This window comes from Sander vitreus, chromosome 16, assembly GCF_031162955.1.
Source record: "Sander vitreus isolate 19-12246 chromosome 16, sanVit1, whole genome shotgun sequence".
Lineage (NCBI taxonomy): Eukaryota > Metazoa > Chordata > Actinopteri > Perciformes > Percidae > Sander > Sander vitreus.
In genome coordinates, this window is record NC_135870.1 from 19,083,906 (window position 1) to 19,096,680 (window position 12,775).

General features: G+C 43.2%; 1 protein-coding gene across 1 annotated transcript in view; it reads right to left on the reverse strand.

Annotated features, from left to right (window-relative positions):
• palm2akap2 (PALM2 and AKAP2 fusion) overlaps positions 1–12,775 on the reverse strand; it is a 93,073-nt gene that overhangs the window by 5,652 nt on the left and 74,646 nt on the right. Inside the window, exons 10-15 of the mRNA XM_078271913.1 lie at positions 6,857–7,078; positions 6,049–6,411; positions 2,500–2,598; positions 2,295–2,390; positions 640–2,089; positions 244–419 (exon numbers count right to left, since the gene is read on the reverse strand). Coding sequence (XP_078128039.1) covers positions 244–419; positions 640–2,089; positions 2,295–2,390; positions 2,500–2,598; positions 6,049–6,411; positions 6,857–7,078 — 2,406 coding nt within the window. The remainder of the gene's footprint in view (positions 1–243; positions 420–639; positions 2,090–2,294; positions 2,391–2,499; positions 2,599–6,048; positions 6,412–6,856; positions 7,079–12,775) is intronic.

Below are 12,775 nucleotides of genomic sequence, written 5' to 3' on the forward strand. Positions count from 1 at the left end.
GTTGGTATTACTAAATCCCAGTGAACCACGAGAGCCAAACAAGCATGTAATGTGTGATGAGCTGCATCACCTTTCTGAGAGACATTTTGGCATCTTGGTTGCATATCTTCAACAACAACTTCTACAGGTTTATACTAGCTGATGGTCAAGTATTATCTGTGCAAAAATGCATTTGTTGTTTTGTTTTGTTAAAAAACGAGTCTTCTCTCTACTAATCTAGTTTTTCCAGGTTCAAATACTTACACTGTTGTCCTCCAGCTTCTCCCTCCTTTTCACTTTGTGTGTTTCATAGTCTTCCATAAGCGTCTGCATGAAGTTTTTGGGTCGTCCTCCAGAGTCCTCGCTGCCGGCGTCAGACAGGGCTCCTTCTGAGGGTGAGGGTGAGACGGGCGGTGCAGGTCGCACTTTCTCGATCTTTCCTGTACATTACAGAAAAACACATGGAGATAGACACGTTTGTTAAATTACACCAAGCACGAGTGGTTTACTGAAGCAATATTTGATTGTAACTTATTACGTATACGTACAAGAAGTCTTTTTTTAAGGTTTTTAGTTCTAGTGCAACAACAACAACCTACAGCAGTCTCATACAGAGACCAACGAGAAACAGCCTTGTGAAGCGGTACAGTAGTGACTAACCTGGGGCTGTCTTCGCTGTCAGTGTGAGTCTAGCTGGCAGGCTGTTGCTCTTCATCTTATCTGCTGGGGAGATCTTGGTTTGCCGCATGCCCGTCCTCACCGGGCCGAGACTGTTGCTGGAGGCATTGCTGGGGCGGGCAATAACCACAGGCTGCTCCTTCCTCTGTTTCTTCAGCTCCTCCTCCCTCTGCTGAGCTGCTCGGATCTCCTCTTCGATCATGGACAGAGTTCGCTGCTTGTTGGAGCGCAGGCGGAACGGCCCACTGGCTGCCTCCGCGTCTGGGCCTCGTGCAGCTGCGGCCGTGCTGCGCAGTTCAGCTGCCTCGGAGTATTTACTGAAGTAGCTGAACTCTGGTTTCTCCGGGCTTGGGGGAGAAGGGGGACGGTAGACTGGGGTCGGCCTGGGAACTGGAGCTGGCGCGGCAGAGGCAGGGGCCGGAGCTGGGGCGGAAGAGGCGAGGGCTCTGGCGTAAGAGGACTGGATTTTGATCCTGGGGCCTCCATCTCTGGGTCTCTGGGGGGGCGAGATGGGCTGAGAAGGCGGTGGAGAAGGCGTCTGGAGCTGCGTTCGCTGTGCTGGACTGGAGGGCTGCTGCTGCAGAGCGTGTTGTGATTCTGAAGGCTTCTCTTGGGAAACAACTCTTACTTCTGGCCCTCTGTCTGGCTGAGGGGACAGGCTGGATGGAGCAGGACTGGTGGACACAGGCGATTGGAGGCTGGGAGCTCCGCTCGAAGACACAGGAGAAGAGGAAACTGGCTCTGGGCTACTTGAAGAAGCCGAGGATGGAGACACAGGGGCACTCAGTTGTGAAGAATTCAAGTCCGATGGCTGCCACTCCTCTCCATCCTGAGCTGCCAGGGCATTTTGGATAGCATTTTGGACAAGTACCCCTGCGTGGTAGTCCAGCTCCTCTTCTGTTGGACTGCCACTGGTCTGCCCATTGACTGGCGTGGTGGGCTGGGGGGTAGGCGGTGACACCGGGGTAAGTGGCAATGGGGTAGGCGGTAGCGAAGCCCCGCTGTCGGAAACATTATCCAAGCTAAACACAGTAGTGTCCTGAGAACGGACAGATGACTCGTCTAATCCTGAGTCGGACTCCTCTGGGTGAAAACCTGGATGGAAATGGCGCTTCCCTTCCTCCTCGTCAGACAGGATTGTCATTACAGCTCGTGCACGAGTAAATTCTGCTGCAATTCCTTCATCAGACCAGGCCAGGTGACCCTCCCCGGTTTCTGCAACAATGTCTCCGCTCCCCTGGCTGCCTCTAGTCATGGATTTCGAAAAGGGTTTGGCGGAGTATATGTGAGGAGCTACGTCCCTCTTGGTTGCCTCCCCTTGCAGAAACTGCCTCCTAGCAGACGAGAAGTTGATCTGCTCCTCCACAATGTCCTCCTTCCTGTTTAGCTCTGGGTCAAAGGTCACCATTGTGGGAGGACCTGATACCTGGGGCTGCAAATACAGATGAGATGGGAGGACAGAATACAGAGGAAATAAGAAAAGAAAGGTGAGACAGAAATGTCAGAAACAACACTGTTAGATTGCAGTGCAAATCATTTTCATATCCCGCATCATTAGTCTTGTGTGTGTGTGTGTCTGTGTGTGTGTGTGTGTGTGTGTGTGTGTGTGTGTGTGTGTGTGTTTGTGTGTGTGTTACCTGTGAGTATGTATAAGTATGTTTCTGCTGTTTCCTCTCCTGGTATTTCTTGAGGGACTCAAGCTGCTCTGCATCCAGCTGTTCTTCCAAAGGAACCTTGAATGAATGAATGAATGAACCAACCAAAAAATCAATCAATCAGTTTGTCAGGAAGTCGATTGAGGTAACATAAAAGAAACAAAACAAATATTAAGTGGGAGGCTACCTCCTGAGGAGGGTTCCACCAGCGGTTGGCGATCCCAGGGTTTTTCTTCACGGCCTGGTCTTTAATCAGCTCCTGACGCTCACGCTCCAGCTCCTGTACCTGAGAGAAGAAGAGTATGAATATTCACAAAGAGAATTCCCAATAATTTTTACTATAGCATTAGCTTTTAATCACATATTAGCTGACAAGAGACAGGAGAAACATATGCACATTAAAGGTGCAGTAGGTAAGACTTATAAAACTTTCTGTCATATTTGCTGAAACTGACCCTATGTTCAAGTAGAACATCATGAAGCAGGTAATTAAAAAAAGAATCCGGCTCCTCTGGCACCACCTACAGTCTGTAGTGTGATTTGCAAAAATCCACCGCTCCCTGTTCAGATGCACCAATCAGGGCCAGGGGGGGGGTGTCTAACTGCGTGTCAATCACTGCTCATGCACACACATTCATTCTCCCTTGTGGGGGGAGGGGCGTAGGAGACCGTTTTGGGCTTTAGCAGAAAGGGGGGGAGGGACTGAGAAGTTGTCGATGTTCAAATTTTTTGGCTAATTCCTGGATCTTCGCAATCCTACCTACAGCACCTTTAAGTAGCCTATATCTATTCAGTATAGTCCTATGAGGCCTGTTAGCAGGCGAAACAAGAATGCTTTCCATTGCCTCACCAATCCGTTGTAATAGCCATTGAGCTCAGAGGATCTCACAGTGGGACTCGACTGAAAATGATTGTGTTTTATTTTTTAGTGGTTGATTTTAAAACAGTGGAAAGTTTCACTGGTCATCACTGTTTCCTCATCTTTGATGAAAATGTGAACCACAGCTAACCTTTTGGACAATGATGTCGCATCATGTGCTCATGTTACTCAGGGTTAACTTATGACACACTTTCATTTCAAAATTGCTTCCTTTTAGGAAGTAATTTCTTAATTTCATGATTTGATCTAAAGTGTGTTGTGATACGTACAGTATACGCTGTGACTTTGGTCATACCATTGTAGATGAAGAAAGTACTAATATATAACTTAATACTGTACCTTTTTGTGCATTTTTAACTCTACACTCTGGGACTATTTCCACACATTTTCATATTTTTCAGACCTTTGTTTTAATGCTGAGGCTGGATAATAAAAGCGTACCAAGAAAACAAAAGTTCAGCTATTATGGTTTTTCTTCGAGATAAACGTCTGGAGGACGTATTCATATACGATAAATCATTCATTTTAGGCTGAACATTTTATTTTTTAGCTTACCTTGTCATAATTAAGCTGGCTTTATAGCTGCATGTGTTTCATGTAAGCAATTCAGACTTTTTGACAAAAGGCAATAATCACTGCCTGACTTTAAAGGGACTAATTCAAGTAAACCTTCATTTATGCTTGTTTACATTATGGTCATTTGGTAGGACTTAAGCGTGATTTATACTTCTGCGTAAAATGTGCGCCGTGACGGCGTGGCAACACACGTCGTCTCTTGGCAGCATTGCATTTCCCCCTACTCATTTTCTGGTTCTCCTTCTCCATAAACAACACCAAATCAAGGAGAGGGTTAACTTTTCCTGCTATAGATTTCCCACCGTCATCAGAAAGCACAGGGGAGACACTACCACACACTCCCCATACACACACATGCCGGCTCGACGCGCTACCAACGCACAAGTATAAACTTCAGGCCACTTACGTAGGCTGCAGCCAGGGGCGTTTCTAGGACTTGAGGAGGTTCGGGGCTTAGCCCGGACCCATTTAAATAAACTGAATGCAGTGCAAAACGGTGATTGGCTTGCCCAGCTTGTTAATAGCCAGTGTATGTTCATTTCAGCTGGCCAGTTTGTAGATGTAATTTAGATGGCGCCAACATTTGGCCTAATCATAACTGGCCTGCCAACCCAAAGGCCAAGGTTTTGTTTCCAGACGTGTGTGGTGACTTATGATGGAGGGGGGGTTCTGTGGGTCCTCCCCCAGAAAATTTTGAGCATTAAACACTTCATTTCCTGCATTCTTGTGAATTTTTATGCACCTATTTATACCTTTTTCTGAATCAATATGCTGGAAATATCTTTATGTGAAGGGAAACATAGCTTACAATCCAAATATAAAAACATAATGGAAAATATTGCAGTAAGGCTCTCAGGCATTCTGTATTGCTTTCAACTATTTATTCTCCTTTGGATCAACTTCTCTAAAATCTGAGTCAGCACACATGTAGCCTAGGCATCATTTTCTCCTCCCTCCTCTTTTGCATCTTTTGTTGGGGAAGTAGCCTCCTTAAATGCGCATATGGCAATTATTCACTTCAATGATACATTATTCATTTTAATTTATTAATAAATCCCTGGACTGTAATATTTCAGTTGTTTGAGCAAGATTTCTGCTCATATCCAAAACTTTGTGTTGTCTAATATTTGGAGGAGTCGTTATATTTTGAAAAAAATAAAGTTCTAATAGGCTATTACAAGAATAAAGTCACAATATTTCAGAAAATAATCTACCTGCACCATAGTCTGCTGTGCATTACGTGATTGCTCTGCTGATACGGTAGATCTCAGACCGTCTGACAGACACAGAGCCCCGTTTGAGACTCTGGTCTCTGAATGAGACAAAGTTTAGGGAAGTGGCTGTACGCTGCTCTACATAGGGGGTGGAAAACCGAAACTACTGCAGAAATACACAGAGCACAAACGCGACACATCTGCTGCAGCATGTCGACAGCAGAGCGCATCCATAAACCTGAAGCTGCACAGCTTTTTACAGTGAGAGTGGACACTAAGCGACGCACAGGTCTGCTTCAGAACTCTTTGTGTTTGAGTCTGAACCATGGACTGGATGTTGTCACAGGAACTTCAAACTAAATCATTAGTATTGCCCTCCTAAACTTTGTGTTGATGGCATCAATGTATTAGACGGATTTGGCTATGATTCCTCCGAAAATTAAACCTTTCACAGAGCTTTCCTCACGTAGAGACGGTTGCTAGGTGACAGCAACAAATACGGCATGGTCGGACCCCGCACATAGCTGCCCATTCTATTCACCTCGGAAAAATAAACTGGACAAAGTTACAGTTCTACCATGAGTTCTACAAAAAAAAAAAGAAGAAATTTAAGAACTGCCAGTGCGTTGGAAAATACTTTTCTTCTTAATTTGCATGTGCCATTCTGGGGCTTTTTTATTCTATTATAGGCTACTTATTTTTGTAAAAAAAAAAAAAAAAAGAGAGAGAGAGAGAGAGAGAGAGAGAGAGAGAGAGAGAGAGAGAGAGATCCGGGGTTATTCATAAAACATTCGGGGTTGTAGCCCCAGCAAAATCAGCTGACGCCGCCTCTGGCTGCAGCGAAAGCTCTGCGTGGAGCCTCCGCAGAACCATAAATCACACTTTACTCAAGAATACTGGAATGTTCTTGCATTTCCGAGCCCTCCTCAGACCTCTTATTACTAACACTACAATACAGACAAGATTCACACTAACATTACTGCTGTGTTGTTTTTTGAATACTGTGTCTCTGAATGCTGTTGGAAATCTGTTACAGCTGATAAAGTGTATTCTAACAGACATTTACCTCCCCTGAGGGCCGTCTCCTCGTCACCCTGACCTGCTGCTCCTCTCCAGGGGTGAAGAGTTTGGCTGGCCGTCTCTCCTCCTGAAACGCTCTCAGCTCAAACTTCGCCCTGCCGCTCACCGACTCCTCTCCCTGCACATGGCCGTTGGTCCTCACAGCAGAGTCCTTCTGGTACAGGAACGTGGTTTGTCTCTGCCCCTCCACAATGACTGATCCGTGATCGACGGGAGACGAGGCCGACACGCAGACAGAAGGACAGTTTCCATCGATGGTGATTGGTTCGGTGTGTTCTGACGGAGAAGAGTTTCCGTTGGTGGGTGTTTCGGAAGCGGCGTCTAAAACCTGGTCCAAGTAGCGGATCTCCTGTACACGCAGCAGACAATCAAATTGCTGTGGTGTACAACTATTGTACTATAATGTTCAATAAACTCCTTCTAGTATTATATTAAGGGGAAACAATGCACATGAGATGATAAGACATATAACAATACAGCATATCGTGATACTTTTATTTACTTTTATCATAATAAATGACAACAAACATACATTTCTGCACACCCAAATGCTATATAATAAACCACTTGAAGTCTAGTATGTACATGCAAGTTAATGGAAATGTTGCCAAATTACTGTAATGTGGCCATCTGTTTGGGTTAATGTTTGTCATATTGCTGAGAAAAAAAAGTGACTTAAAAAATCAAGAAATTCAAAACTATTTTCCACTCAGCACAACATAAATTGACATGTCAAAGTTGTTGTTGTTGATAAACAAAAGTTAATTAAACAAGTGAAAATGTGAGCTGCGTACCTGCACCACCTCGCTGTCAGAAGCCTCTACCTTCACACCGACTGCATTGTGGGCTCGGTTACTGGGGCTGCTGAGGCAGCCATGTTGGATTTGCTGGCTCTCCAGTTCCATGGTTGCAGGCCTGTCGGTGATAACGCTGACCGATTCCTGGAAACTGACGCTCTTCAGGGCTCGCTCTCTTGGAATTGTGTCACTGACATCCTCGGCTGCCCGCCATGATCTCTGTGTCAAGAAACAAACAACGACACAATGTTCAGAGATACTGTATGGAGAGGCTGTACACTGTCTCATCATCACTTGCATAAAAACAATGTTTGCTTACAGTAGTGGTTAAAAGAGAAAGCGTTGCACTTTTTCTTAGAAATCAGACTCTTTCTAATCACACACACACACACACACACACACACGCGCGCACACATGCACACACACACACACACACACACACACACACACACACACACACACACACACACACACACACACATCTGTCTGTCTGCATTGCAGTAGTAGTGTGTTCTGACTGGTTGACACCACTAGGGGGCACCAACTGCCATTCTGCTGCTTAATGACAGCAAAAACATAACAATCTTCAATAAAAAATTTAAATCCATTGTATCTTTGTTCAAAGACTTTCACAGTTCTGTGAATGAATCAGGGTGCTGAATACTTGGCAAATAGTTCAAATACAGGAACTCTTCCTGCCCCATATTTGATCTGATACTCTATTATACAACAGACAAACTGACAGGTGGGATGTCAGTTTATTACTTTTATAGTTTAAGTAGGGAAGTATCTTGAGCTTTTACAACTGTGGGTGGGGATTAGCAAAACGGTATATTTCTCTGCACAGTATGTGTCGATTAAAACAGTTTTTATATTGTTATGTTATTATACTTGTTCTGCATAGAATAATAATTTCTCAGAAGTGTATCACAGGCATGGGATTTGTCAGATACTCGAGGTTTTGCAGCTTTAAACACACATTCACTCCCTGTATCCTCCCGACCTCAGCTGTTCACAGAGCAGCGTCACTGCTGGGTTTTTGGATTAAGTGCCTGCCTCAAGGCCACATCATCAATGCCTAAATTCCCATGAAGAGTTGGTCACACAATAAGTTGTCAAAATCTAATAAAATGTCCCTCCCTTATGAAGCAATAATCACCACTTCATGCAATACTGTGATGTTACATTAATCGTCAGTTTTTTGGGGACTTTGACTTTATTTCCCCCCCCTTCATTTTGAGAACCAAACTCAGATTTTTATAAAATACATAGATCGTTTTCAAACTTATAACCCATACTTTACCGCTACATTAATTTACTTATCAACTGTGTGGGCACTTCACTGAATTCTTATTTAAATATACAAATGGGGGATGAGTATCTGGTTAGAGGACACATTGGTAGACACATTGGCATGCAGGGATCAAAACCTGTGACCTTCTGTTTTTGTGAACCATCCATCCCGACACATTCCACATCCACCGTTAGCATTTACACACTACTGTCTTTACTGAGCTGTCTGTTTCTACAGAGGCCACTAACAAATACTCTATTTGCTTCCTGGTTTACTGCCTTGTACCAAGTACACCTCTGTTCTGAAGATGTGTTTACTTCCATGAGAGGTTGTTGACCCCCGTCTTTGTAACGTGTGAGAGTGTGTGCATGGGATTTAATGAGGAGGACCATTTCAGTGAATTGGTTAGCAGACATTTTGTACATCTAAATACTGCCATTAAATGATATTCATGAGAATTTTTACCGATGTGAACCCCTACGATATGCGGTGTCTGACTTAGTATCAACATAAACAGGGCAGCCTAGCTTTGAATCTGGATCTTTTTCCTCTCCCTTATCTACTCCTCTTTCTCTTCTCGCCCTTATCCTCTCTTCTGCCGAATCCCCTCTCTCCCTCTTTGCGCCTTCTCCTTCCTGTCTTGGTTCCTCTCTCCTCTCTGGGATTGTTAGAGTGAAGAACCAGTGGTCAGTGAAATCACATACTGGATTATAACACCCTGCCTCTCCTCCTTCTCTTGTCTATACCGAAGCAACACTCTCCTCCTCGCTCCATTCTTCAGTCCTCTTTCCTCCTCCCGTTTCTACTGTGAGAAAAACTTTTTTTCTCTGAGGGCTTTGTTGACCCATCTGACTCAGTCACATGCTTAGGCTGTCTCATGTGTGATATATATAAATCAGAATACACACATTTTCTTAAAGGAATGTCTCACACATTTCCAATTCAAGGCTAGGGATGTTACAATCTGGGACATTTTTAATGTAAAACATTCATTTTGATACTACTGTGTCAGAACTGAAAGATCAATTAAAATGATAGAAACGAATTAAGAACACAATAATACAGATAGTTTGTGTCTCCGGGAGGTGAAGTGTAACAAGAGCTCTGTGAGGATGTAGAGATTTTAGCTAAATGCTAATATCAGCATGCTAACATTCAACAATGACAGTGCTATAATGATGATGCTAAGCAGGCGTAATTCACCGTGATCACCACCTTAGTTGTGTTAGCATGCTAACATTTAATAGTTAGCCCTTAACAGCTGAGGCTGATGGGAATGGTATTTGGTCAGTCCTCCTGAGGGGGACATGCATGTGTGTACCAAATGTTAGAATTGTTCATTTGGACAAATCATACTGTTAGCTACGTTATCAACTTTGACCTTCAGCTAAGGGAATTATTTGTTAAACCACGGCACGCTGTGATTGACACGGATCAATATTACAGAAATGTTTAAACTACAGCATTATTTTCTCTTTTCATCTCCAGTTTCTACTTAAACAACTCAAATGATTTTTTCACCAAGTAAATGATATTAGCGGCCACATGTTACTTCTATACACACACTCACTTAGACCAGGTCTTCTGTCTTGTTACACTTGACCTAGTCTCGCATTGCCAGACCTTCCTCCACAGCGCTGCGGAGGAAGGTCTGGCAAGTCGACACAGCATTCCACACAGATGGAATGCCAATCACAATCGCCGGTGCTAAGCGCCAGACGGAGCCACGGTGCCGCTGCAAAATAGCCTCTGGAAGGAACTTGTTTTGGTGGAACGTGTACGTTCAAAAGTTGTTTTAGTCGTGCAACAGAAAACTCAGATTGGACAGATAGTCTAGCTAGCTGTCTGGATTTACCCTGCAGAGATCTGAGGAGCAGTTAACCATAGTCCCCATAAATCCACTGGAGTTTAAAATTACAACACGAATAAAGCGGAAGGTAACGAGACATCTGGCAGAAAAGAGTGACATCAGGCGGAATTTCCGGCGGCAGCGGACCAATCCCGGAAGTGGAACGTCGTGGATAGACTACACTTGACCCATTGTATGGACTGCATGTGTATGTACATGCATGCATGTGCAGGAATGTGTGTGTGCAAAGTTATAATAGTTTTTTGTTTTTTTACAATTTCATTTTATTTTTTAGTTTGTTTTCAGAGAGTGTTTGCTAGTTTTAGTTTAGTTTCAGGTTTTCAGAACGGTTTAGTTTTTATATATTTAGTTTAGTAGCAATTGCAGCACAGCTCCATCTCCTGGGATCTCAAGTCCATCAATTTCTGTGGTTCTGTGGAGAGTTGACAGAAATTCACGGTGTCTTTTTTTTCTTTTTTCGGTAGTGAAATATGGCTACAAAACAAAAAAATTTATGTTCACTTTTTTATTTTCTCTTTCAATATCGTTTTAGTTTAGTTGTCAGTTTAGTTTTTGTTTACTTTCAGTTTAATAAAAATATTTTTTACTGCTTATTTTTGTTTTTGTTTCACTTTTCATTTACTATAATAACCCTGGTGTGTAAGAGTGTGTGTCCAGCAGGCAGGACAGTGGGGGAGGATATCCTGTTACTGCCTCAGGAAAACAGTACTATAGTACAGGAATGTCTCATATGCAATGCTATTCTGTTACACACACACACACACACACACACACACACACACACACACACACACACACACGTGTGGTTGTGCAGCAGTGCAAGTGTGTGTATTCGGAGTTGTGTATTCACGTGTGTTTTTCTGACTCTCATTGAGGTGAACTGACATTCCAGGCATAACTAGCTGTCCTCAAGGCTCGGACTTTAATACTTGTGATGAGGGACACTGTTCACCCTGCCTGGCCAGTGTGTGGGTGTGTGTTGTGTTTGTGTGTGTGTGTGTGTGTGTGTGTGTGTGTGTGTGTGTGTGTGTGTGTAAGAGTGCATTTGTGAGTGTGTGTGTACGTGTTGTTAGAAGTCATGTAACTGTAATGAAAAAGCTTTAATGTTCATGGTTTGTTTGACTGTCTGAAAACATGAGAATGGTTTATTACTCTGGGGACAGCAGTTACATTTCCATTAGCATGTTTAGCATATTTAACAGTTACATGAATGTGAAATATAGTGTTTAATAGTCACACCCTCACCACCATGATGTGTCAGCTGTTTGTGCTTTGGATTTTTCATAAAAAGGATAGAAAATGAAGGAAAATCCTCCATAGTGGGGACATTTTTACTAGGTTTTCCTAATTCACAGATCTATTTTAGGGTAAGGACGTGGCTTGAGAGAATTTAATTAGTATTAAGTAGATTTAAACTTACATGACATGCAAAGATCAGTCAAATCAGAAAAAAAAGATTATCTTGGTAAGGGTGACTTTAGGGTTAGTTAAGATTAAGGTAATTTTATAGCTTAGATTTGGTCTTAAAGCTACGTTTAGGTTGCTGAAATATATTAACCCAGGAGTAAAGGTTAGTCATGACAAGTATAGTAATACAATGTGTCAGCTAACTGTTACTGTCTTATGCTCTGACTAAATCCTGTCTCATTCTCCGCCTGTCACCATTCTCATCACATCTGGAAATGCTTACGCTCTGACTGAGACAGTACACACAAATCACAAACACACACACACACACACACACACACATAAACAAACACACACACTAAAAACAGACACACACACACTCAGCGGCATGCCTGAGACGATGGGGGGTTTACCAGAATATGTATACACCCTGAATACTCCCTGATGGGAAATCCATTTTGCATGCCTTTAATATCGCGTCATAGGCTTCTATTAGCATGCACTACAGCCAGAACACATGGCAAATGTTAAATGAAAACTTGATGATGTCCTCAAACACACACACACACACACACACACACACACACACACACACACACACACACACACACACACACACACACACACACACACACACACACACACACACAGCTCCTGGTAACCCAGTGCAGTCAGCGTTCCCGGCTCTGTTTCCTGGCTAAATATGATCCTGTATAGTAACTGGAGCCTGCTGCTGGTTTAGCATGGAGTTCTCAGATAAAACAGGCTGTGAAGCCAGGCCAACAGTGCTATCGGGTACCTATTCATGATTTCAGTCAGTCTCCGCTTAAGACAGTTTGGAGGTGTTGAAGAGTCATTACGAGTCATACGTCATTGACAAACTAAACGCGGCTAAATAGACACATAGTGGGTAACAGGCAAGCAACATCAATAGAGAGACATGGGGGGTGACTGAGGGAGCATAAACATAGAGAGGACTCAATGAGATCTTCAGGCCAAAGTGGGCAGTTCAGTTCTCACATTATATTGTAACATCTGCATAACCTTCACTACAACAGATTCTCAAGTTTGACATCAATACTTAATCTAATACAAAACACATCTGTGTGTGTGTGTGTGTGTGTGTATTCTGACACTTCCTCCTCCTTTTCCTTAACAGTATTCAAGTTCCTGTTTGTCCTCTGTAGCCAACATCTCGTCATTTTAGTTTGTACAACATATTTGGTGTTCTCATCGTCTAAAATATATCTTAAAATACAGAAGTTCCATAAAATTACCTTAAACAGCAAAACAAAACTGTCGTACGACCCCAAAAAGTGAAATAGGGTTGGTACTCACCTGCTGC